Source organism: Somniosus microcephalus, chromosome 12 (genome assembly GCF_052327205.1).
Source record: "Somniosus microcephalus isolate GS21.2 chromosome 12, FLI_Smic_1.0, whole genome shotgun sequence".
NCBI lineage: Eukaryota > Metazoa > Chordata > Chondrichthyes > Squaliformes > Somniosidae > Somniosus > Somniosus microcephalus.
Genome location: NC_140998.1, coordinates 125,983,003 through 126,008,195, shown reverse-complemented (window position 1 = coordinate 126,008,195; position 25,193 = coordinate 125,983,003). Strand labels below are relative to the sequence as shown.

The window sequence follows — 25,193 nt, the reverse complement described above, 5'->3', positions numbered from 1 at the left end:
AGACATTGGCCTAGAAATTCGGTATGGCCCCGCCAGGTCTTTTGCGCCCGAAATTTAGCGCTCGCCAGGATTCCCGTAGCGCCCGCCTAAAATTCAGTTGCGACGGGCCAAGACGGCGGCGGACGCTATTGCAGGGTTTGGCCGCCTCGCTAGGGGCGTTAAATGTCACTTTCAGGCGTTCAGCTCCCGCTGCGGCACCCGATGCGGTGCGGCAGGCTGGGGTACTGCAGGCCTCCTCCTTCTCTTAAGGAGGAGCTGCCTGCAGCCGTCAGATCACCGGTGGATTCCCCCGGCAAATGAGCCCGGCACCACGGAGAAGTGCCGGACTCGCGGGACACAGACATCAGTGCCGCGGGGGGGTGGTGCAGGAGTCCGGGGAGGGAGGTGCGGGCAGGTGGCCGCCGGGAAAGCGGCCGGCCGCCGCTCCACCTTTATGCGCCGGCCTTTCGGAGCTGCAAGACCCCGTTTCACAAACGCTGTTTGCGGCTGCCACGGGCGAGGCGGCTGCAACTGAATTTGGCCATCGGGCCGGAATAGCATTGCAACCGGGGCGCTGCGCACACCGATGACGTCATCGGTGCCGGCGCAGCGCTACCGGCTAACGCCGATGTTAGGGTCCATCTGAATTTCGGGCGGTAAAAAACTTTAGGCGCAAACCACTTTATAGCCAATAAGTGGGCGCAAACGCAACTGAATTTCTAGGCCACTGTGTGTGTCAAGATTTGGTCAAACACAATAAAAGGTTTAAGTTGCAACCATATTTGGTGTCAGATTCGAATACTCTTACACTAATGTGATAATTGCCTGACATGTCTCACCTCTCCGTGCCAGTTCCCATGCCGTTTCCTTTCCAATTCCAGTGTTAGCCCCTGTAATCAAGACGGTTTTCCCATTTAGTCTTGCATTGGATGTGCACACTCCACCAGCAGCACATCTCCTGTGAAACAATTGAAAAGTATGACATTGTTTGCTTTTCTTGTGTGCAGTTGCTAAAAATATAGAAATGTGTCAATTTAACATTCTTTATTCCACCTGACCCAGGTAAGTTCAATATTATTTTTTGTATTCAAACTTTCTACAATATGCCATGACAATTCAAAGCATAACCTCGGCCCCTATTTCATTTTTACTTATATTTTTCCACTCCTTTCCTCCCCCCCCCCTTTCCTTTTGTTTCTCTCTCACACCTGGCAGCTATCTTTTGCCCTGCCAGTACACTTTACACCTAATCCCAGCCTATTACCATCTTGTCTAGCTTCTAATCTCTTTTACTTCTTTTGGTTCTTTTATTCTTTTGTCCGATCGCAGCCCTGCCTTCGATCTAGTTCCTTTTCTCTCCAGTTTTGAAGAAGGGTCAAACCCGAAACATCAACTCAAATTTCTCTCCACGGATGTTGCCTGACCTGCTGAGTTTTTCCAGCATTTTCTGTTATTTCGGATTTCCAACATCTGCAGTATTTTGCTATCGACCACAAACCTTGTTCAGACACAGTTAACATTACGAGGTGTTCCGATATGCTGCTCTGTGTCAGGAGAGTGAATTTGGTTCATTAGCAAGGATTTGGGGACAGAGAAAGTAAATTGTAATGATTTAGCAGATGCATGGTGATCTCCTAGACTGGTTCCGATCGCCTCAGGGGGTCGAAGAGGAATTTTTTTCCATTATTGGCCCAGGGATTCTTTTTCTAGCTTTTTGTCTCTCCCAGGAGATGACATGACTGTGGGGTGGAGGCGCGGTGGAAGTGTCTAATCATGATGCTCAGGCATCAGGAGTGTGCGCAGGCTTGATAGACCAGCTAGTCTGTTCTTGCCTGTCATTTTTGTATATTTGTAATAAATGTCTAGTTTACTCTGCTACAAAAATAGCGGGCAAATGCACCATTTAATGTAGAACTGAGCTTTGCAGATAAGGAAGATGCAATGTTTAAGAGTAAACTTCCGTGAACTGCACGGTGCCGGCACGAATGTCTCAGAGATCGCGGCTCGTTCCTTCCAATGTCAGAGGGGTAATGACAGCAAACGCCGACAGTTTCGCGGTCATTACCACTGCAAAATCAGGGCCAATGTGTTGCTGAGCAGCAATCATAGAATCAGAGAATGATACAGCACAGAAGGAGGCCATTCAACTCATCGTGCCTGTGCCAGCTCTTTGGTAGAGCTAGCCAATTAATCCCACTCCTCTGCTCTTTCCCTGCAAACTGTTTCCCTTCAAGTATTTATTTAATTCTCTTTTGAATGTTGTTACTGAATCTGCTTCCACCATCCTTTCAACCAGTGCATTCTAGATCACAACAACTCGCTGTGTAAAAAATGTTTCCTCATGTCACCTCTGGTTCTTTTGCCAATAAATGTCCTGTGGTTACTGACCCTTCTGCCACTGGAAACAGTTTCTCCTTATTTACTCTATCAAAACCATTCAAGATTTTCAACACCTCTATCAAATCTCATCTTAACCTTCTCTGCTCGGAGGAGAACAACCCCAGCTTCTCCAGTCTCTCCACATAACTGAAGTCCGGCATTCCTGGTACCATTCTAGTACATCACTTCTGCACCCTCTCCAAGGCCTTGACAATCTTCCTAAAGTGTGGTGCCCAGAATTGAACACAATACTCCAGCTGAGGTCTAACCAGTGATTTAGAAAGGTTTGATATAACTTCCTTGCTTTTGTACTCTATGCCTCTATTAATAAAGCCAAGGATCCCGTATGCTTTTTTAACAGCCTTCCCAATTTGTCCTGCCACCTTCAAAGACTTGTGCGCATACACCACCAGGTCTCTTTGTTATTGCATCCCATTTAAAATTGAACCATTTAGTTTATATTGTCTCTCCTCATTCTTCCTGCAAAAATGTATCACTTCACACTTTGTGTTAAATTTCATCTGCCAGTCTGCCCATTTCACCTGCCTGTCTATGTCCTCCTGAAGTCTGTTACTATCCTCCTCATTGTTTACTACGGCCCGTAACTTCCGATAGGAGGCTTCCTGCGTGCAGATGCCTCCTATCGGGAAAATATCTACACCCTTACCTGAGGGCTCCCGAGGTCCGGACTCTTCCGCTCCTGGGCCTCTCCTGGTGCGTGCGCACAGAGACCCAGGTATCCCAGGCGGTTCGCAAGCATTCCAGGGATCACTTGGGCCATGGGGAACCAATGGGAGAAGGGAATCCCCCTTCATACTTTTGACAAGTAGACCGGTCAAAAGTATGAATGGGGATCACTGAAAAAAGACATCAAAACATTAAATAATTTTTTAAAAACCATCACATTTTAAAAATGAGTTAAAATTACATTAAATTAAATATTTTAAACAAAAATTTAATTTTTTGAAAAAAATAATTATTATGGGACTAAAAATAAACTTAATTTAAAAAAAAAATGTTTTTTAAAATTATAAATGAGTGAAAACATTTTTTTTTAAACTCTTTGGTAAAAACAGGCCTTATGTCTGCTTTTACCAGGCATAAGATTTTTAAGGGTTTTCAGTGGGCGGAGGTTCTGCAGAAAGCGGAACTCTCCCCCCCGCAGAGGCCCTTCTCCAGGGCAGGCGGAGGATCTGTCAAGAGGATTGACAGATTGGAAGTGCCGGTTTTCAGCACATGCGCTTCACATGCCTGAAACCGACACTTGCAAGGTCCCTATGAGTGTGTACACAGCTCATACACACCCGTAGGGACCGGAAATTACGGGCCTACATTTCCGAGTTTTGTGTCAGCTGCAAACTTTGAAATTATGCCTTGTATACCCATGTCCAGCTCATTAATATAAATCAAAAAGAGCAGTGGTCCTAACACTGACCCCTAGGGAACACCACTGTATACTTCTCTCCAGTCTGAAAAACAACCGTTCATCACGAATCTCTGCTTTCTGTCCCTTAGTCAATTTTGTATCCATGTTGCCACTGTCCCTTTAATCCCCTGGGCTTTAATTTAGCTAACAAGTCAATTATGTGGTACTTTGTCAAACGCCTTCTGAAAGTCCAAATACACAACATCAACTGTGCTATCCTCATCAATCCGCTCCGTTATTTTATCGAAGAACTCGATCAAGTTAGTCAAACACGACTTGTCTTTAACAAATCCGTGCTGACTTTCATTGTTAGCCCATACTTTTCCAAATGCGAATTAATTTTGTCTCGGATTAATATGTCTAAAAGTTTCCCCACAACTGACGTTAGGCTGACTTACCTGTAGTTTCCAGGTTTATCCCTCGCCCCTCTTTTAAACAGAGATGTAACATTCGCAATTCTCCAGTCTCTGGCACCAACCCCATATCCAAGGAGGATTGGAAGATTGTGGTCAGAGCCATCGCAATTTCCACTGTTACTTCCCTCAGTAAACTAGGATATATCCCATGCAGACCGGGTGACTATTGAACTGGAGTATTGTGTCCAATTCTGGGCATTGCACTTTAGGAAGAATGTGAAGGCCTTAGAGAGGGTGCAGAAAAGATTTACGAGAATGGTTCCGGGGATGAGGGACTTCAGCTATGTGGATAGACTGGAGAAGCTGGGAGCTTGTTCTCCTTGGAGCACAGAAGGTTGAGAAAGAAAGACAGACTTGCATTTATATAGTGCCTTTCACGACCACCGGACGTCCCAAAGCACTTTACAGCCAATGAAGTAATTTTGAGGAGTGTTGACTCTGTTATAATGTAGGAAACGTGGCAGCCAATTTGTGCACAGCAAGCTCCCACAAACAACAATGTGATGACCAGATAATCTGTTTTAGTGATGTTGATTGATATTGGCCAGGATACCAGGGATAACTCCCCTGCTCTTCTTCGAATAGTGCCATGGGATCTTTTACGTCCACCTGAGAAAGCAGACGGGGCTTCGGTTTAACGTCTCATCCGAAAGATGGCACCTCCGACAGTGTAGCACTCTTTCAGTACTGCACTGGAGTGTTAGTCTAGATTTTTTTGCTCAAGTTTCTGGAGTGGGACTTGAACCCACAACCTTCTGACTCAAAGGCAATGGTGCTACCAACTGACCACGGCTGATACACAACATTTGAGGTCCCACTGAGAGGAGATTTGATAGAGGTGTTCAAAATCATGATGGGTCTAGATAGAGAGAAACTGTTCCCATTGGCGGAAGGGTCGAGAAACAGAGGACATAGACTTAAGGTGATTGGCAAAAGAACCAAAGGCGACAGGAGGAAAATCTTTTTTACGCAGCGAGTGGTTAGGATCTGGAATGCACTGCCGGAAAGGGTGGTGGAGGCAGACTCAATCGTGGCTTTCAAAAGGGAATTAGATAAGTACCTGAAGGAAAAAAAATTGCAGGGCTACGGGGAAAGGGTGGGGGAGTGGGACTAGCTGAGGTGCTCTTGCAGAGAGCCGGCACGGGCTCGACGGGCTGAATGGCCTCCTTCTGTGCTGTAACCATTCTATGATTCTACTTTGAGGACTGCCAGCCATTTCAGCAACTCCTCTTTATCTATTTTCATCCTATCCAGTATCTCTACTGCCGCCTCCTTTACTGCTACATTGGCAGCATCCTCTTCTCTAGTGAAGACAGATGCAAAGTACTCATTTAGTACCTCAGCCATACACTCTGCCTCCACATGATTATCTCCTTTTTGATCCCTAATCAGCCCTACCCTTCCTTTGACTAACTTTTTACTATTTATTATGTTTATAAAAGACTCACATAGAATTTACAGCACAGGAACAGGCCATTCGGCCCAACTAGTCTATGCCGGTGTTTATGCTCCACATGAGCCTCCTCCCACCCCCGCTTCCTCTAACCCTATCAGCATATCTTTCTATTCTTTAGGATCCCTTTTATGTTAGTCATTAATCTGTTCTTCTACTCTCTCTTTAACATCTTTTATTCCCTTTTATAGATCTCCTCTGTACTTTCAATATTCAGTTTGGTTTTCTACTGTATTATGAACTTTACAATTGTCATAAGCCTCCTTTTTCTGTCTCATTTTAACCTCTAAAGCTTTCCTCCTCATGGGAATGTGTCTACTCTACCCAAATTGTCTCCGCTTTGAAAGCCTCCCATTATTCAATTACTGTTCTGCCTACCAAGTTTTGATTTCAATCCACCTGGGCCGGATCCCTTTTCAACTCACTGAAATTAGCCCTCTCTAGTTAAGTATTTTATGCTTGATTGTACCTTATCCTTTTCCAAAACTATTCTAAACCTGATGACATTATGATCACTATTCCCCAAATGCTCTCCCACTGAAGCATGCGCCACTTGCCCCACGTCATTCCCCAGAACTAGATCCAGCACTGTTTCCTTCTTCATTGGGCTGGAAAAACATAGATCAAGAAAGTTCTCTTGTACACATTACACTGTTACTATCCCAGTCTATATTAGGATAATCAGTCTATATTAGGATAATCAGAGTAATTAATTACATCTAAAGGGAGTAAATTAAAATTAACTAAGTAGAGGATGCCAACATTAAAGGAGTCCAAATTGCATTAAATAAAAATCTGGTATACATAAATAATGAAATAAAAAAATAGGAGTAAGGGTATACTAAGCTAAAAACTATAAAGAGATATCTACATTGTATTAGATGGACTTTCAAGCAAAATGATCGGGTAGCTGAGACCCGTTGCCTGCAATTCCTGTGCCATCTGGGAACTCCAGGATGCTTCACGTGTCTTGGGTAACCACGTGTGCAAGAAGTGCCTCCAGTTGCTTGAACTCAAGCTCAGGGTTTCTGAGCTGGAGGAGCAGCTGGAGTCACTGAAGGGCATAAAGGAGGCGGAGAATTTCCTGGGGCTCACTATTATGTCCGTGTATAATTGAGACACGGACTGCAGGAGTTGGTTATAACAGGTCTTTACTGAATGGAGGCAACCTGGAACTACTATGCAAATGTTACTACACAGGCTTATATACAGGGGTGGTCACTACTGGTACTGCAGTATACAGGGGCTGCAGAATATAGTTCCTTCTGCAAAGTACATACACTACAATTCCTCCCCTTTTAGCTAAACAGTACATAACAATCGATTAACAATGAAATAACATATTTACAATTACAGTTGCTAGATACATTAGTTGAAGTTAAGCAATTATAAGTTCAGTCTTTGAGGAGGCTTCCTGATTCTGTCTGGATAACGCCTCTTTGGGGTATCAGGTTCTTCTGGCAACGTTGAGTCGGGATCAATGTCGTTGTTTGGTTCGTCTGCTTCCAATATCACCGATTCTGAGGTAGATGCAATTGGTACGTCGGTTTCATCGCCAGGTGTATCAGATCGTGGTGTGGAGTTGACGTTTCCCAGTGACTCTAGAATCTGGTCAGCATGGCATCTTACAATGCTCTCTCCAACGTCCACGGTATACATTAGAGGTCCTTGCCGTGTACAGATCGTTCCTGGCTGCCATTTCTCTGTGCGGTAGTCCCGGGCCAAAACTGGTTGACCTATCTTAAAACTCCTGGTCAGCCTTTCATTCATATTCTGAAACCGCCTGTTCTCCACATCTCTTCTGATGTTTGGCTTAACCAAATCCAAGCGGCATCGTAGTCTTCTATTGAAGAACATCATGGCTGGAGTTTGGTTGGTAACCGCATGTGTCGCATTCTGGTAGGCAAACAAGAAGTTATCCACCTTGTGCTGTAGGAGTATATCTTCATTACACATTGCCTTGATAGCCTTCTTGAATGTTTGAACGAACCTCTCGGCCAATCCATCAGTGGCTGGATGATATGGGGCGGATGTGTAATGCTTAACATCATTGTTCTTTAAGAACCTCCGGAACTCTTCAGACACAAACTGTGGTCCATTGTCGGAGCAAATCTGTTCAGGCAGCCCATTCCTGGCGAATATGGTTCGTAAGACTGTGATAGTTTTTTCCGTGGTGGTTGAGGACATTTTTATTACCTCTGGCCACTTTGAATGTGCATCCACCGCAATTAAAAACATCGAGTCCATAAATGGACCAGCAAAATCAATGTGCACCCTTTGCCATGGAGATGAGGGCCACTCCCATGGATGTAGAGGGGCTTGTGGTGGGGCGTTTTGGACCTTCTGGCATCCTGTACAGCTCTTGGTCATCTCTTCGATTTCTCTATCGATTCCCGGCCACCACACAAACGCTCTGGCTAAGTTCTTCATTTTTACCCCTCCCAGATGACCCTCATGAAGCTCATTGAGCACTCTATCCTTCAATTTGGGTGGAATTACTACGCTGGATCCACACATCAAGGTTCCTCTGTGTTGTATCCGTGTGTTAATAGAGACACGGAAGGCAGGAGTAGGTTTCACAGGTGTTTACTGAACAAAGTCTGGAGGTGAACTAACAGATACAAGACAATATACAGGCTTATATAGCCCGAGTGGCCATTACCGGCATTACAGTACACAGGGGGCTCTTAAAGGCACATACATCACAATTCCTCCCCTTTTAGACAACCAGTACATAATATTTTAAGTAATCATTAATTAACATGTTACAAGAACAATAATCTACACATTGCTGCAGTTAATCAATTATAAGTCAGTCTCTCTGGAGGCTTCCTGACTCGGTCCGGAAAACGCCTCGGTGGTGTAGTAGTTTCTGGTGGTGTAGTAGGTTCTTTTGGCAAGGCTGATTCGGCTTGAATGCCAGTGTCGGGTTCATCTTGTTCCAGTATCACCAGATCGGAGGTAGATACTATGGGTATCTCTACTTCATCATTAGGCGTATAGAGTTGTGGTGTAGGTTGTCCCTTTTCGGATGACTCTATGATCTGGTCAGCATGGCGCCTTATTATGCTTTCTCCAATGTCCACGGTATACAACAGCGGTCCTAGTCGTGTGCAAATAGTTCCAGGCTGCCATTTCTCGGTACGGTAGTCCCGGGCCAAAACTTGTTGACCTATCTGGAAGGTTCTCGTTGGCCTTTCATTCATGCCTTGAAATTGCCGGTTCTCCACGTCCCTTCTGATGTTTGGCATGATCAAATCCAGCCGGCATCTTAGGTTTCTATTGAAGAACATCATGGCGGGAGTTTGGTTTGTAACCACGTGTTGCATTCCTGTATGCAAACAAGAAGTTATCTACCTTATGCTGAAGTTTTAATGTCTTCATTACCCATGGCCTTTATGGCCTTCTTGAAGGTCTGAACAAACCTTTCAGCCAATCCATTGGTGGCGGGATGGTATGGGGCGGACATGTAGTGCTTAACCCCATTGTTTTTTAAGAACTTCCTGAATTCTTCGGACACAAATTGTGGTCCATTATCAGAACAGATCTGTTCAGGCAGCCCATTCCTGGCAAATATGGTCCTTAATACTGTGATGGTTTTTTCCGTGGTGGTGGAGGACATCTTTATTACCTCCGGCCGCTTGGAGTGTGCATCAACCGCGATTAAGAACATTGAGTCCATAAATGGACCAGCAAAGTCGATGTGTACCCTTTGCCATGGAGATGAGGGCCACTCCCATGGATGTAGAGGGGCTTGTGGTGGGGCGTTTTGGACCTTCTGGCATCCTAGGCAGCTCTTGGTCATTTCTTCGATGTCTCCATCGATACCTGGCCACCACACAAACGCTCTGGCTAGGTTCTTCATTTTCACTCCACCCAGATGCCCCTCGTGAAGCTCCTTTAGCACTTTATCCTGGAGTTTAGGTGGAATCACCACTCTGGATCCACACATCAAGGTTCCTCGGCACACTGACAGCTGTTCTCTTCTTTGCGAGAATGCTGGCAACAGTGGTTCGCCATGTGCTGGCCATCCCTTCACCGTTAAATCGTAGACTCGTGAGAGAGTCGGGTCATTTCTCGTTTCCTTTTCAATGGCAGAATTTGTTACTGGTAGACATTCCACTATGGTTGAGTGGAACATCTCCACTGGGTCTACTGTAGGTGCCTCTTCTACCGTTGGCAACGGTAGGCGCGATAAACCGTCAGCATTCCCATGCTGTTTTGATCCTTTGTATTCTATGTCATATTGGTGTGCCCCTAGGCAAAGGGACCACCTCTGTAGCCTTTGCGCTGTCATAATGGGAACACCCTTTTTAGGGTTGAATATGGAGACGAGGGGTTGATGGTCAGTCAACAAGGTAAATTTTTGTCCGTGTAGGTAATGGTTGAATTTCTTCACTCCCCATATCAGGCTGAGTGCTTCCCTGTCGATCTGGGCATAGTTACGCTCAGCTGAGTTCAATGAGCGTGACGCAAAAGCTATCGGCCGCTCCGAGCCATCAGGGAATCTATGCAATAATACCGCACCTACGCCGTAAGGGGATGCATCGCACGCCAGTCTGATTGGCAGTGATGGGTTGTAATGAGCCAAAACTTCCTTGGACGTGATCAAGCCTTTGCATTTATGGAAGGCACGTTTACAGTCTTCGCTCCATTTCCAAATTACTCCTGTTTGTAGCAGTTCGTTAAGAGGGTGCAGAAGAGTTGACAAGTTCGGTAAAAATTTATGATAGTAATTTATTAATCCCAGGAACGACCTTAATTGTGAGACATTTTCAGGTGCTGGGGCTTTTATGACCGCTTCAATTTTTTCAGGTGACTTATGCAACCCTTCCTCGTTAATTATGTGGCCTCAATATGATATTTGTTTCTGGAAAAATTCGCACTTGGGGCGATTTGCTCGTAGGCCCCGTTCTCTCAGCCTAGTGAGCACCTGCTCCAAATTGGCAAGGCGCTCATTGTCGTTTTCTCCTGTTACAAGGATGTCGTCTAGGTAGCATGGAGTCCCCGGAATCCCTTGGAGGACTTGCTCCATAGCTCTTTGCCAGATAGCTGGAGCTGATGCTACTCCGAAAACCAGTCGATTGTACTGGTACAGGCCTTTGTGTGTATTCATCGTGAGATACTTTTTAGGGGCCTCTTCAACCTCCATCTGTAGATATGCCTGTGCCAAGTCAATTTTGGTGAAACGTTTCCCTCCGGATAGTGAGGCGAAAATATCTTCTATCCTCGGAAGAGGATACTGTACTGTGTGAAGGACCGGGTTTACAGTCACCTTGAAGTCCCCACAGATGCGAATTTTTCTCTGTTCTTCAGATTTATCATTATTCAATGTTTTCTTCATGACCGGGATGATGGGTGTTGCCCACTCGCTCCAATCTATCTTGGATAATACACCTGCCTTTTCCAAATTCTCCAGCTCTGCCTCGACTGCTGGACGAATTGCGTATGGCACCAGCCTTGCCTTAAAAAACTTGGGAATTGCCGCATCTTCCACTTTTATTGAGGCGGTGATGCCTTTCAAGGTTCCTAGTTTCTGTTGAAACACTTCCTTGGCGTTGGCCAAGATGTCTTTTAATCGTTCAGGTATGACGTCATCATTATTTTTTTTCTTACTGGTCAGCGTCAGTGCCTGAATGGAGTGCCAGTCCAAACGTATCTTCCTGATCCATTCACGTCCCAACAGCGGTGGACCACCTCTTGCAGAACGTATAAATACAACTTCTGTATTTCCTTGCCGTTGTATACAACAGGCACCCTTATTTTCCCTTTGGGGTATACTTTCTGCCCCGTATATGTTTTCAAAATAATGGATGTGTCTTTCAAAGGTATATGCGGAAATAGCCGCTCGTAATCCCGTCGACTTATGACAGTCAGAGCTGATCCTGTATCTGGCTCCATTTTAACTGGGGACCCCGCTATCGTGAGGGTAACCCAAATGGTCTGGTAATCTTCTTTGGCAATTACATTATGTAATTTGAGACAGCTTAGTCTCTTGTTTCCAGAGTCGCTATTGCTCTTCTGGTCTTCGGAGCTACTGTCCGTCATCATTTGTACCTTTCTGTACTTTTCCTTATTGATTTTTTTCCTGTCCGTGGATTTTTTGGTGTCCAGATCAGCATACACGTGCAATGTGTCCAATCTTTCCGCATTGCCTGCATGCTTTGTCCTTGAACCAGCAGTCCCTCTGGTCATGGGTGGATCTGCCGCAGCGATAACATCTCTCGAAACCCTGTGTCATTTCATGGGTGCCGAAGTCCTGTGTCTTTTGCTGTATCTCTGCAGCTCCTCTTGCAGCTGCTTCGTATGATACAGCCATACTGAAAGCCTTGTCCAGTGTCAAATCTTTCTCAGAAAGTAGCCTTTTCTGTGTTCCTTCACTTAGGAGACCGCAGACGAATTTGTCTCGAAGAGAATCTGCCAGTCCTGCCCCGAATTGGCAGTGCTTTGATAGCTTCCTTAATTCGGTGAGGTAATCAGCGTTACTTTCATTCTTGTGCTGATTCCTCTTGAAGAATTTGAATCGTTCCGCTATCAGCAGCGGTGTTGGGTTTAAGTGCTCCTTTAGAGTGTCAACAATCTCTTTAAAATTCTGGTCCTTTGGTTTGGCTGGAGTGATTAAGTTTCGTAACAGCCTGTATGTCCTTGCGCCCATTAGATTTAGAAGTACTGATGCCTTTTTATCATTTTCTATTCCATTTGCTGTGCAATATACCTCCACTCTTTCCACATATGTGGTCCAATCCTCTATATCGTTATCGAAAGCATTAATATTGCCAGCCTTAGGCATCCTGAAAAAAAAAATGGCTCTTCCCGCGCTTTCCTTTCTTCCCTGCAGAAAAAAATGGCGCTTCCCGCGCTTTCCTGCCGCTACTGACAACGCTGTTTTCCGCGGTTTTTATTTACAGGTGGAGACTCGTTCCCGCCGGACTCTCTGGGACTTTTCCCCCCCTCTGCTTGGTCCGAACGCCGACCTGCTTTGCAGCGCCGGCCGTCTCCTGAGTGCTCCCCCCCTCTGTCTCTGTTTGCCTCCGCCTTCGCTGCTCGGCCCCGCTGCAGAGCCAACCGATGGAGCCCCAGCCCGCCGCCCAGGAAGGATTATTGCAGTACCTGCCACCAGCTCGGCTAGCTGGTGAAACCAGAGTTTTTTATTTATTTATTTATTTATTTATTTCTTTCTTTCTTGCTTTTCTTCGACTTTCGTCTGAGGAATCGATCTCCTTGAGGTGCTGCCGAATTGCAGGTAAGTCCGTTTCCGATTCATCGTCACTGTTGTATCCGTGTGTTAATAGAGACACGGAAGGCAGGAGTAGGTTTCACAGGTGTTTACTGAACAAAGTCTGGAGGTGAACTAACAGATACAAGACAATATACAGGCTTATATAGCCCGAGTGGCCATTACCGGCATTACAGTACACAGGGGGCTCTTAAAGGCACATACACCACACTCTGCACACTGACAGCTGGTCTCTTCTCGGCGAGAATGCTGGCAGCAGTGGTTCGCCATGTGCTGGCCATCCCTTCACCGTTAAATCATAGACCCAGGAGAGTGTCGGGTCATTTCGTGTTTCCTTTTCTATGTTTGCATTCGTCACAGGGAGACATTCGACTATGGTCGAGTGGAATATCTCCATTGGATCCACTGCAAGTTCTTCTTCCACCGTCGGCAACGGTAGGCGCGACAATCTATCAGCATTCCCATGCTGTTTAGTTCCTTTGTACTCGATGTCATATTGGTGTGCCCCTAGGAAAAGGGACCACCTCTGTAGCCGTTGTGCTGTCATTATCGGTACGCCCTTCTGAAGGTTGAAAATGGAGACAAGAGGTTGATGATCAGTAAGTAGAGTAAATTTCTGACCGTGCCGGTAGTGATTGAACTTCTTCACCCCCCACACCAGGCTGAGGGCCTCTCTGTCAATCTGGGCGTAGTTACGCTCGGCTGAAGTTAACGAGCGTGACGCAAAAGCTATCGGCCTCTCAGAACCATCAAGGAATTTATGTGACAGTACCGCCCCAATGCCGTAGGGAGACACATCACACGCCAGTCTTATCGGTAGTGATGGGTTGTAGTGAGCCAATACTTCTCTTGAAGTGATTAGGTCCTTACTTTTCTGAAAGGCCCGCTTACATTCATCACTCCATTTCCATGCTACTCCCGTTTGTAGTAGGGCGTTCAGTGGGTGCAGAATTGTGGACAAATTCGGCAAAAACTTATGGTAGTAATTCACCAATCCGAGGAATGACCTCAGTTGCGACACATTTTCAGGCGCTGGAGCCTTAACTACCACTTCAATTTTGTCAGGGGACTTATGTAACCCCTCTTCATCAATCACGTGGCCACAATACGATATCGGTTTCTTAAAAATCTCGCACTTGGGGCGATTGGCCCGTAGCCCATGTTCACGTAGTCTAGTGAGCACCTGCTCTAGGTTGGCAAGGTGTTCACTGTCATCGTCACCTGTCACTAGGATGTCGTCCAAGTAACACTGAGTCCCCAGAATTCCTTGCAGGACCTGTTCCATCGCTCTTTGCCATATCGCCGGAGCTGATGCTACTCCGAATACCAGTCGATTATACTGGTAAAGACTTTTGTGAGTGTTTATCGTAAGATACTTCCTAGAAGATTCTTCAACCTCCATCTGCAAATATGCTTGTGCTAGGTCAATTTTTGTAAAACGCTTCCCTCCAGATAGTGAGGCGAAGATATCTTCTATCCTTGGAAGAGGATATTGTACTGTGTGAAGGACTGGGTTCACCGTCACCTTGAAGTCCCCACAGATGCGAACCTTCCTTGGCTCCTCAGACTTATTGTTTAACGTTTTCTTCATGACAGGAACGATGGGCGTCGTCCACTCGCTCCAGTCTACCTTAGATAACACGCCTGCATTCTCCAGATCTGCCTCGACGGCTGGGCGAATTGCATATGGTACCGGTCTTGCTTTGAAGAACTTGGGAATTGCATTCTCTTCTATTTTTATCGAGGCGGTTACGCCTTTAAGAGTTTCCAGTTCTTGTTGAATTACCTCTTTGGCGTTAGCTAAGATTGTTGACAATCGTCCAGGAGTGACGTCGTCATCCTTTTTACCAGCCACCGTCAGTGCCTGAATGGAGTGCCAGTCTAAACTTATCTTTCTGATCCATTCACGTCCCAATAACGGTGGTCCACCATCTTGCAGTATGTACAGATACAATTTCTGTCTTTCCTTGCCATTGTATTCGACAGGCACCCTTATTTTTCCTCTGGGGTATACTTTTTGCCCCGTATACGTCTCCAAGACAATGGATGTCTCTTTCAAGGGTATGTGTGAGAATAGCCACTCGTAGTCTCGTCGATTCATGACGGTTAGAGCTGATCCTGTATCCAATTCCATTTTGACTTGGGACCCTGCTATCGTGTGGGTGACCCAAATGGTTCGGTGATCCTCTTTTGCGATTACGTTGTGAAGTTCGAGACAGCTTAGTCTCTTGTTCCCGGATTCACTATCGCTCATCTGGTCTTCGGAACTACTGTCCGTCATCTTTTGTACTTTCCTGTACGGTTCCTTAGTAGCCTTTTTGTTGTCGTTGGTCTTCTTCCCAGACCTGCAAACTCGTGCAATGTGTCCCATCTTTCCGCATTGCCTGCATATTTTGTCCTTGGACCAGCAGTCCTTCTGGTCATGGGTTGTTCTGCCGCAGCGATAACATTTTGCAAATCCCCGTGTCATTTCATGGGTGCCGTATTCCTGTGGCTTTTGCTGTATTTCCGCAGCTCCCCTTGCTGCTGCTTCGTACGATACTGCTACGCTGAAAGCCTTATCTAGCGTCAGCTCTTTCTCTGAGAGTAACCTCTTCTGGGTTCCTTCACTCAGAAGTCCACAGACAAATTTGTCCCGTAAGGATTCTGCCAGTCCTGCTCCGAACTGGCAGTGCTTTGATAGCTTGCGTAGTTCCATAAGGTAATCAGCATTGCTCTCATCTTTATGCTGATTTCTCCTGTGGAATTTAAATCTTTCTGCTATCAGCAGCGGTGTAGGATTTAGGTATTCCTGTAGGATAGCAACAATTTCGTTAAAACTCTTCGCCTTCGGTTTGGCTGGAGTAATCAGGTCCCGCAATAGGCCGTACGTTCTTGCGCCCATTAAGTTTAGCAGTACCGATGTCTTTTTCTCATCGGCTACTTCGTTTGCCTCGCAATATACCTCGACTCTTTCCACATGCGTGGTCCAGTCTTCTATTGCATTATCGAAGGCAGTGATATTGCCAGTCTTCGGCATCTTGGAAATCTAAGATGGCGCCTCCCGCGCTTTGCCTTCTTCCCCGATTTAACAAAATGGCGCCTCCCGCGCTTTGCCTTCTTCCCCGCTGGATTAAGATGGTGCGTCCCGCGCTTTCTGTCTTCTCCGCTGTTGCTAGCGCTGTTGCTGGCGTTTTGCCTTGATGGCGATGCCCTATGGTCTTCGCGCACTTCCCCCCGCGCTGCTGCTAACGCCGCTCTCCGCGGTTCCTGTGGCAAACTGCAGCTCCTCGCGGCTTTCTGCGCGTTTAATTTTTATTATTTCCCCGTCGTCGGAACAACCCTGCGGGACTCTTGCCTCCCTCTTCTCGGGTCTGTACACTGCCCGGCTTCGTAGCACCGGCCGCGCCCTGTGTGCTCCACCCTCTTTCTCTCTCTCTCCTCTTCCCGACAACGCTGCTCGGCCCCGTTGCAAAGCCACCCGCTCGAGCTCTAGACCGCCGCAGCCCAGGAAGGATCAGTGTACTACCTGCCACCAGCCCGATTAGCTGAAGTAACGACGACAGGATAACCAAGCCCCGCTCTCGACAGCCTCTCCTGCAAATCTTCAACTCCGCTGACTCAGAGGCGGATGCCCACGGTCGACGCCCGTTTCTTCTGTTTCTTTCTTCCTTCTGGCCTCGACCTCTTACAACTTCGCTTTAGGGATGGATCCCCATGAGGTGGTGCAGACTGTAGGTAAGTTTGTATCTGCTCGTCGCCAGTATTATGTCCGTGTATAATTGAGACACGGACTGCAGGAGTTGGTTATAACAGGTCTTTACTGAATGGAGGCAACCTGGAACTACTATGCAAATGTTACTACACAGGCTTATATACAGGGGTGGTCACTACTGGTACTGCAGTATACAGGGGCTGCAGAATATAGTTCCTTCTGCAAAGTACATACACTACACTCACGTTCTAGGAGGTGGTCACCCCGTAGCTACAGAGTTCAGGAGACTAGTAAGTGTGTGGCCATCGCCAGGATGGGAAGAGGCAGGCAGTGCAGGAATGGTCCGGGAGTGTGGCGCACTCGAACCGGTTTTCAGCATGCAGTCTAGAGCACATCCATGGCACTGTGTGGCAAATGACTACACAGGAAGGCACAGGAAAGTGTAAACATGCAGTGGTCATAAGGGATTTGATAGTCAGGGGGATAGACAGGCATTTCTGCAACCACTGACATGAGTCCCACATGGTGTGTTGCCTCCCTGGTGCCACAGTAAAGGACATGACTGAGAGGGTGCAGAACATTTTGAGAGGGGGGGGAGGGGGGAGGGGAAAGTGGAACAGCCACGTGGGAAGCAATGACATAGGAAGGTTGAGGTCCTGCAGTTAGAGTTTCAGGAGGTAGGGAGAAAGTTAAAAAGCAGGACCTCAAAAGGTAGTAATCTCTGGAATACTCCCAGTGCCACACACAAGTGAATATAGAAATATATATATTAGGATATAAAACAGGTTAATGCGTGACTGGAGAAATGGTGCGGGAGGGAGGTCTTCAGATTTCTGGGGCAGGAGGGACCTGTTCAAGGTGGACGGGTTGCACCTCAACAGGACTGGGACCAATGTCCTTGCAGGAAGGTTAACTAGTACTGTGGGGGAGGGTTTAAACTAATCTGGCGGAGGGGGGGGCGGGTATACCAGGATGAAGCATTAGGGAGGAGATACAAGGTGCACAGAGGATTGGGAGAGAGCAACAGCATTAGAATAAAGAGTAGTTCAGAAATAGGAGGGATCAGACAGGGGAAAAATGCAAGGCAGACTAAGGTAAGTTTAGAGTGCATGTGCGTAAATGCCCGGAGTGTGGTAAATAAGGTTGGTGAGGTGCAGGCACAAGTAGCCACATGGGATTATGATATAGTGGCAATAATGGAGACCTGGCTCAAACAAAAAGGAGGAATGGGTGCTTAAAATTCCTGGCTACAATGTATTCAGGAAAGATAGGGAAGGAAAAAAAGGAGGGGGTGGCAGTATTGATCTAAGATACTGTTACAGCACTAGAAAGGGAAGATGTACAGACAGAATCTATTTGGTTAGAATTAAGGAACAATAGGGGAGCTATTACGCTGCTGGGTGTATACTATAGGCCACCAAATACAGGAAACTCTCTTTTTACTGGCACCTAAATAACCGGAAATCTCTCTTAACCGGCAAAATTCAGGAGTAGGTTCAGGTAAGTTTTACTTCATATTAGTGGCCGTGTAACCGGGGTTCCTGGATCTGTGGCCGTGTAACCGGGGTTCCTGCACCTGTTGCCATGCAACAGGGACGCCTGGATCTGTGGCCGTGTACGGGGCTCTCGTAACTTAGTAAGTATACCTCTCTGTAATCCGGACTTTTTGATCAACTGGCACCACGTCCTTCGGTGCCGGATAAAAAAGAGTTTCCTGTAGCAGGAAGGAGATCGAGGAGGAAATTTGCAGGCAAATTACAGACAGATATAAGAACTTTAGAGTAGTGATAATGGGAGATTTCAGTTATCCTAATATAGACTGGGAAAATAACAGTGTAAAGGGCAAAGAGGGGGAGGAATTCCTGAAATGTGTACAAAAGAACTTTCTTGATCAGTATGTTTCTAGCCCAACGAGGAAGGAAGCAGTGCTGGATCTAGTTGTGGGGAACAAAGTAGGGCAAGTGGAGCATATTTCAGTGGGACAGCATTTGGGAAACAGTGATCATAATATCACTTGGTTTACAGCAGTTATGGAAAAGGACAAGGAACAATCAAAGGTGAAGATACTCAACTGGAGGAGGACTCATTTCAATGAGTTGAAAAGGGATCTGGCCCAGGTGGATTGGAATCAAAGATTGGCAGGTAAAATAGTAAATGAGTAATGGAGGCCTTCAAAAAGGAGACAGATTAGACATATTCTCATGAGGGGGAAAGGAGGGGCATCCAAAGCTAGAGCTCCCTGGATGACCAAAGATATAGGGGGAAAAATTGGGTTGCTATGCGTCTCCCGTAAGCGACCCCGGGGGCGCTAACGGGGTGCAAAGCCCCTAGCGCCTGGGTGTGGCACCGCTAATGTCTCCCGAAAATTCAGCGGGAGGTTAGTGGCGGCGGTAGCCGGTAGCACCCCGCTGCGCCTCCGGCGATGACATCATCGCCGTGCGAAGCGCACCAGCCGCAAACTTCAGTTGCGGCCCCTGACCTACCGCCGGACGATATGTCCAACAGGGTCAGGGGGGTGTTTTTGCAGCCGCGGTGGCGCAAATTAAAGGGCAGGTGCTGGGTGGCCTTTTTTTTGGCTGCCTGCCAGCAGCTGCCCCCTTCCGTTTTTTTATGCGAGATGCCGGCCATGATCACTCAGCCCAGCAGATCTCGAGTGCCGGGCTGCTTTCCTGGCACCCCGCTCCCCGCTGGTCTAGCAGGGCTCCGGTGCGCGCAGTGCTAGGCCCCTCCCCTTTAATCATAGAAACTAGGAGCAGGAGTAGGCCATTTGGCCCCTCGAGCCTGCTCCGCCATTTAATGAGATCATGGCTGATCATCCAAATTCAGTACCCTGTCCCTGCCTTCTCCCCATATCCCTTGATCCCCTTAGCCTTAAGAAATATATCTAACTCCTTCTTGAATATATTTAATGAATTGGCCTCAACTGCCTTCTGTGGTAGAGAATTCCACAGGTTCACCACTCTCTGGGTGAAGAAATTCCTCCTCATCTCTGTCCTAAATGGCTTACCCCTTATCCTTAGACCGTGACCCCTGGTTCTGGACTCCCCAGCCATCGAGAACACCCTTCCTGCATCTAGTCTGTCTAGTCCTGTTAGAATTTTATAAGTTTCAATGCGATCCCCTCTCATTCTTCTAAACTCCAGCGAGTATAAGCCCAATTGACCCAATCTCTCCTCATACGTCATTCCTGCCATCCCAGGTATCAGTCTGGTGAATCTTCAGTGCACTCCCTCCATGGCAAGAACATCCTTCCTCAGATAAGGCGACCAAAACTGCACACAATACTCAAGGTGTGGTCTCACCAAGGCCCTGTACAACTGCAGCAAGACATCCTTGCTCCTGTACTCGAATCCTCTCGCTACGAAGGCCAACATACCATTTGCCTTCTTAACCGCCTGCTGCACCTGCATGCTTACCTTCAGCGACTGGTGCACAAGGACACCCAGGTCTCGTTGCAGTTCCCCTTCTCCCAATCTATTGCCATTCAGATAATAATCTGCCTTCCTGTTTTTGCCACCAAAGTGGATAACCTCACATTTATCCACATTATACTGCATCGCCATGCTTCTGCCCAATCACCCAACCTGTCCAAATCATCCTGGAGTTTCTCGGCATCCTCCTCACAGCACACACGCCCACCCAGCTTTGTTTCGTCTGCAAACCTGGAGATATTACATCTAGTTCCCTCGTCTAGATCATTAATATATATTGTGAATAGCTGGGGTCCTAGGACCGATCCCTGCGGTACCCCACTAGTCACTGCCTGCCACTTGGAAAAAGACCCGTTTATCAGGGGAGGGAAGCCTGTAATACCGAGGCGCTACATGCCGACGCGCGTGGCACTGTTGCATGTAGCGCCGTGATATTGAATGGTAGCGCCCCAAGAAGGAGGGGGAGCGTTTCCAGTAGCGCCCCGCCTTCTGCTTGGAGCCCTACCACTCAATTTATGGTGCAGGGGCGCTAAATTTTTCGGGGCGCTAAATGTAGCACCCCGGTGAAGTTAGCACCCCAAAGTGGGCGCCACCGAATTTCTCCCCCATAGAGATTAAAATGAAACAGAAAGAAAGCTTATGATAAATGTCGGGTTCATAATTCAGGAGAGAACCAAGCTGAATACTAGTATAGGCGAGAACTGAAAAAGGGAATATGAGGAGCAAAGAGCGTACAAGAATACATTAGAGGACTACATAAAGGGAACTCAAAAGTCTTTTAGTAACATATAAACAGTAAAAGGGTAGTCAAAGGAAGGGTGGGGACGAATAGGGACTAAAAAGGAGATCTCCTTATAGAGGCAGAGGGCATGGCTGAGGTACTAAGTGAGTACTTTGCATCTGACGTCACTAAAGAAGAGGATGTTGCCAATGTCTCAGTAAAGGAGGTAGTGTAGAAATACCGTACAGGATAAAAATAGATAAAGAGGTACTTAAAAAGGTTGGCAGCACTCAAAGTAGAAAAGTCACCCGGTCTCAATGGGATGCATCCTATGTTGCTGAGGGAAGCAAGAGTGGAAATTGCAAAGACTCTGGCCACAATCTTCCTTAGACATGGGAGTAGTGCCAGAGGACTAGAGGATGACAAATGTTACACCCCTGTTAAAAAAGAAAAGGATAAACCCGACAACTACAGGCCAGTCAGCGTAACGTCGGTGGTGGGGAATGTATTAGCGACATTCATCTGGGACAAAATTCATTGGCACGTAGAAAAATACGGGTTAATAAATTAAAGCCAGCATGAATTTGTTGAAGGCAAATAGTGTTTGACTAACTTAAGTGATTTATGTGATGAAGATGAGGGTAGGGTGTTTGATATTGTGTAACTGGACTTTCAAAAGGCGTTTCAAAAAGTACCACATAATAGACTTGTTAGCAAAATTGCAACCCATGGGATTAAAGGGGCAGCGGCTGTATGGATACGAAATTCGCTAAGGGAGAGAAAGCAGAGAGTAGTGGTGAACGGTTGTTTTTCAGACTGGAGAGAAGTGTGCAGTGGTGTCCTCCAAGGGTCGGTGTTGGGACCACTACTCTTTTTGATATGTATTAATGACCTGGACTTGGGCATAATTTCAAAGTTTGTAGATTACACGAAACTCAAATGTGGTAAACAGTGAGGAGGATAGTAACAGATATCAGGAGGACATAGACAGACAGTGAAATGGGCAGACACATGTCAGAAGAAATTTAATGCAGAGAAATGTGAAGTGATTCATTTTGGTAGGAAGAAAGAGAGGCAATATAAACTAAATAGGTATAATTTTAAAGGGGGTGCAGGAACAGAGACCGGGGGGTGTATGTACACAAGTCTTTGAAGGAGGCGGGACAAGTTGAGAAAGCTGTTAAAAAGGCAACGGGCTCCTTAGCTTCATAAATAGAGGCACAGAATACAAAAGCAAGGAAGTTATGCTAAACATTTATAAAACACTGTTTTGACCCCAGCTGGAGTATTGTGTTCAATTTTTACACAGTAAGTTATGATCCGGAATGCACTGCCTGAAAGTGTGGCGGAAGCAGATTCAGTAATAACTTTCAAAAGGGAATTGGACGAATATATGAAGGGGAGAAATTTGCTGAGCTATGGGGAAAGAGCAGGGAAGTGGGACTAATTGGATAGCTCTTTCAAAGAGCCAGCACAGGCACGTCGGGTCCTTCTGTGCTGTATCATTCTACAATCCTATGAATCAACATCTTCAGCAGAAAATCAGAGAGAAATACAACAAGCTTTCAGGCCAAATCAGCTTGGCCTACAGATCAGAAGGCTGTAGGGTCAAGCCCCCATAAAGGAAGGAAAAAGACTTGCATTTCTATAGCGCCTTTCACGACCACCGGATGTCCAAAAGCACTTTACAGCCAATGAAGTACTTTCGGAGTGTAATCACTGTTGTAATGTAGGAAACGCAGCACCCAATTCGCACACAGCAAGCTCCCACAAACAGCAATGTGATAATGACCAGATAATCTGTTTTAGTGATGTTGATTGTGGGATAAATATTAGCCAGGACACCGGGGATAACTCCACTGCTCTTCTTCGAAATAGTGCCATGGGATCTTTTACATCCACCTGAGAGAGCAGACGGTGCCCCTCCAACAGTGCAGCACTCCCTCAGTACTGCACAGGAGTGTCAGCCTAGATTTTTGTGCTCAAGTCTCTGGAGCCCACAACCTTCTGACTCAGAGGTGAGAGTGCTATCAACTGAGCCATGCCTGACACCCATGGTAGGAGTTAGAGCTCATAATCCAGGCTGAATCCTGTAACGAGGGACTGCTGCATTGTGGAAGGTGCCATCCTTTGGATGAGTCATTGAACAGATGTGTGATCTGCCATTTCCTGTTGTTCAGGTAGACATTAAAGATACCAAAAAGAGCCGGAAATCATCCCAGTATCCTGGCTAATGTTCCTCTACCAAATACAGTACCATCAAAAAAGACATTAACAGCCGTGGGATCTCGCTGTGCACATAATAAAAGTTTATTTACACAACAGCCTCTGTTGCCAGCCAGAGATGCTGTTGTCAATACCCCTAAAGTCACTCTGCCTAAGATCAGCTAACTCAGCATTACAGATTACACCGACTGGGTGTGAGGGAGTGTAGGTTGGAGTTAGTTAGACCACAACTACTTGCATTTATATAGCACCTTCCACAGAGTAAAGTGTTCCAAGGAACTTCAAAGGAACGTTATCAAACAACATTTGACACCGAGCCACATATGGAGATATTAGGACAAGTGACCAAAACTTTGATCAAAGAGGAAGGTGTTAAGGAGCGGCTGAAAGGTAGAGAGGTGGAGAGGCTTAGGGAGAGAATTCCAGAGGTTGGGACTCAGGCAGCTGAAGGCACGGCCATCAATGGAGGAGTGATTAAAATCGGGGATGCACAAGAGGCCAGAACTGGAAGAGCGCAGAGATCTCAGAGGGTTGTAGGGCTGGAGGAGGTGGCAGAGATAGGGAGGGGCGAGGCCATAGAGAGATTGGAAAACAAAGATGAAAATTTTGCAATCAAGGCATTGCAGAACCGGGAGCCAATGTTGGTCAGCGAGCACAGGGGTGATGGGTGAGTGAAACTTGGTGCGAGTTAGGATACAGGCAGCAGAGTTTTGGATGAGTTCAACTTTATGGAGGGTGGAAGATGAGAGGCCGGCCAGGTGAGCATTGGAATAGTCAAATGTAGAGGTTATAAAGGCATGGATGAGGGCCAGCTGACTTCCAAAAAAAAAAGTTATTAAATTCCAATTTATTTTTGAGAGATGAGAACAGTCAGTCAGCCTTCATCTCATCCTCTCTTCTGGCTGTAGACTTTGGGATGTAGACTATTATAGCACTATTTACATGTTCTGAGGATGGTTCGTACAGCAATACTGCTATTTTTTGTAGCAAGACTTTGTTATAGAAAATAGAGTATTAGAATTATCAAGCTGCATATTAAAATGCACCATTATTATTTTTTTTCTAAAACAAAACCAAGATTGTAAATACATCCCAATTGATAATAGGAAGCTCAGCAAAGTCCATTTCTGCTGTTCAGATCAAACTCTGCTTATTACTATCAGTCTTTCAAGATGAAAAACTTTTTTTGCTAATTATTTCCAAAATAAACAGATCAAATGTCCAATCAAGTCCCCAGTTGAAAGCAGCTGGTTTTATAAGGAAAGCACTTGCATTATATAGCGCCTTTCACCACCTCAGGACGGTCCAGCTTTTCAGTGTACTCTTTTGATCCAATGGGGGAAATGCGGCTGAAGGGCAGTGACTGAAAATCAGCAGAAACACCAAGTAGCCAATCAAAATAAATGAAAGCGGAAGTCCTGCTCTACAGCGGACCTGTTCAGTGGCACCAGCCTTCGGAATATTAAACATTGTCCTATACATCTTTGCAATGCTCCCTGCTCACAAAAGAGCAATTGTTCCGCGGGCAATATTTGGCTTTTTTTAAATGGGGTTTTTATTTGGGCAAGGAGAGAAAGTGTTTGTCGTTGGGCAGGGAGAGAAGGTGTTTGTCGTTTTTACTTCATTGCGTCAAGCTCTTACTCAATGCCCATTCAAAAAAAGACGGTTAAAAGACACCGGCATTTTTTACTTTAGTATCCATATATATTCAAAAAAGTCAACAATGCAGGCGATGACGAAAAAGTATTCAAAGTACATGAATCTATTTTTAAAAAACGTACAGAAATACCAACTGCTTTGCTTCTTATTTAAAGATCAACCATGGACCAGTACGTTTTGCAAAACCGTTGTACCCTGTAATAATAACCAACATTCCTAAGTACAGATTTGTGCTTTGCAAAATTAAATATAATTTATATTAACCTTTGCACAGCAGCAGTACTTATAACTGCTACATGAGAGAAATACGAACCTGATATATGGGGCAAATGCTGCCAATAGAAGAGCAGCGAATGCACAGACCGCGATGATGGTGCATAAGACTGACATCTTTTTGCCAGAGCTGCCTCTGGTTGCAGCAGTGCAGCGCAGGCAGGAAGGCGGCGGCCCCGAGCTGTCAATCACTCGCCGCCGCATTCCAAACCCGGGACCGGAAGGAGTTGGGACTACAACTCCCAGAATGCCGGGTCTCGGGCCCGGCTGTTGCTAGGGGGGCTCGGATACCGGTTTCA

The 25,193-nt window shown here is 46.2% G+C and overlaps 1 protein-coding gene across 2 annotated transcripts in view; it reads right to left on the bottom strand.

Annotated features, from left to right (window-relative positions):
* The window catches only part of rdh12 (retinol dehydrogenase 12), a 53,298-nt gene extending 28,107 nt beyond the window's left edge, over positions 1 to 25,191 (bottom strand). For both annotated transcript variants that reach the window (XM_086003509.1, XM_086003510.1), the window contains exons 1-2: positions 24,935 to 25,191; positions 819 to 937 (exon numbers count right to left, since the gene is read on the bottom strand). In XM_086003509.1, the coding sequence (XP_085859635.1) occupies positions 819 to 937; positions 24,935 to 25,098 (283 nt within the window). In that variant the 5' untranslated portion in view covers positions 25,099 to 25,191. The remainder of the gene's footprint in view (positions 1 to 818; positions 938 to 24,934) is intronic.
* Positions 25,192 to 25,193: the final 2 nt, after the last annotated feature.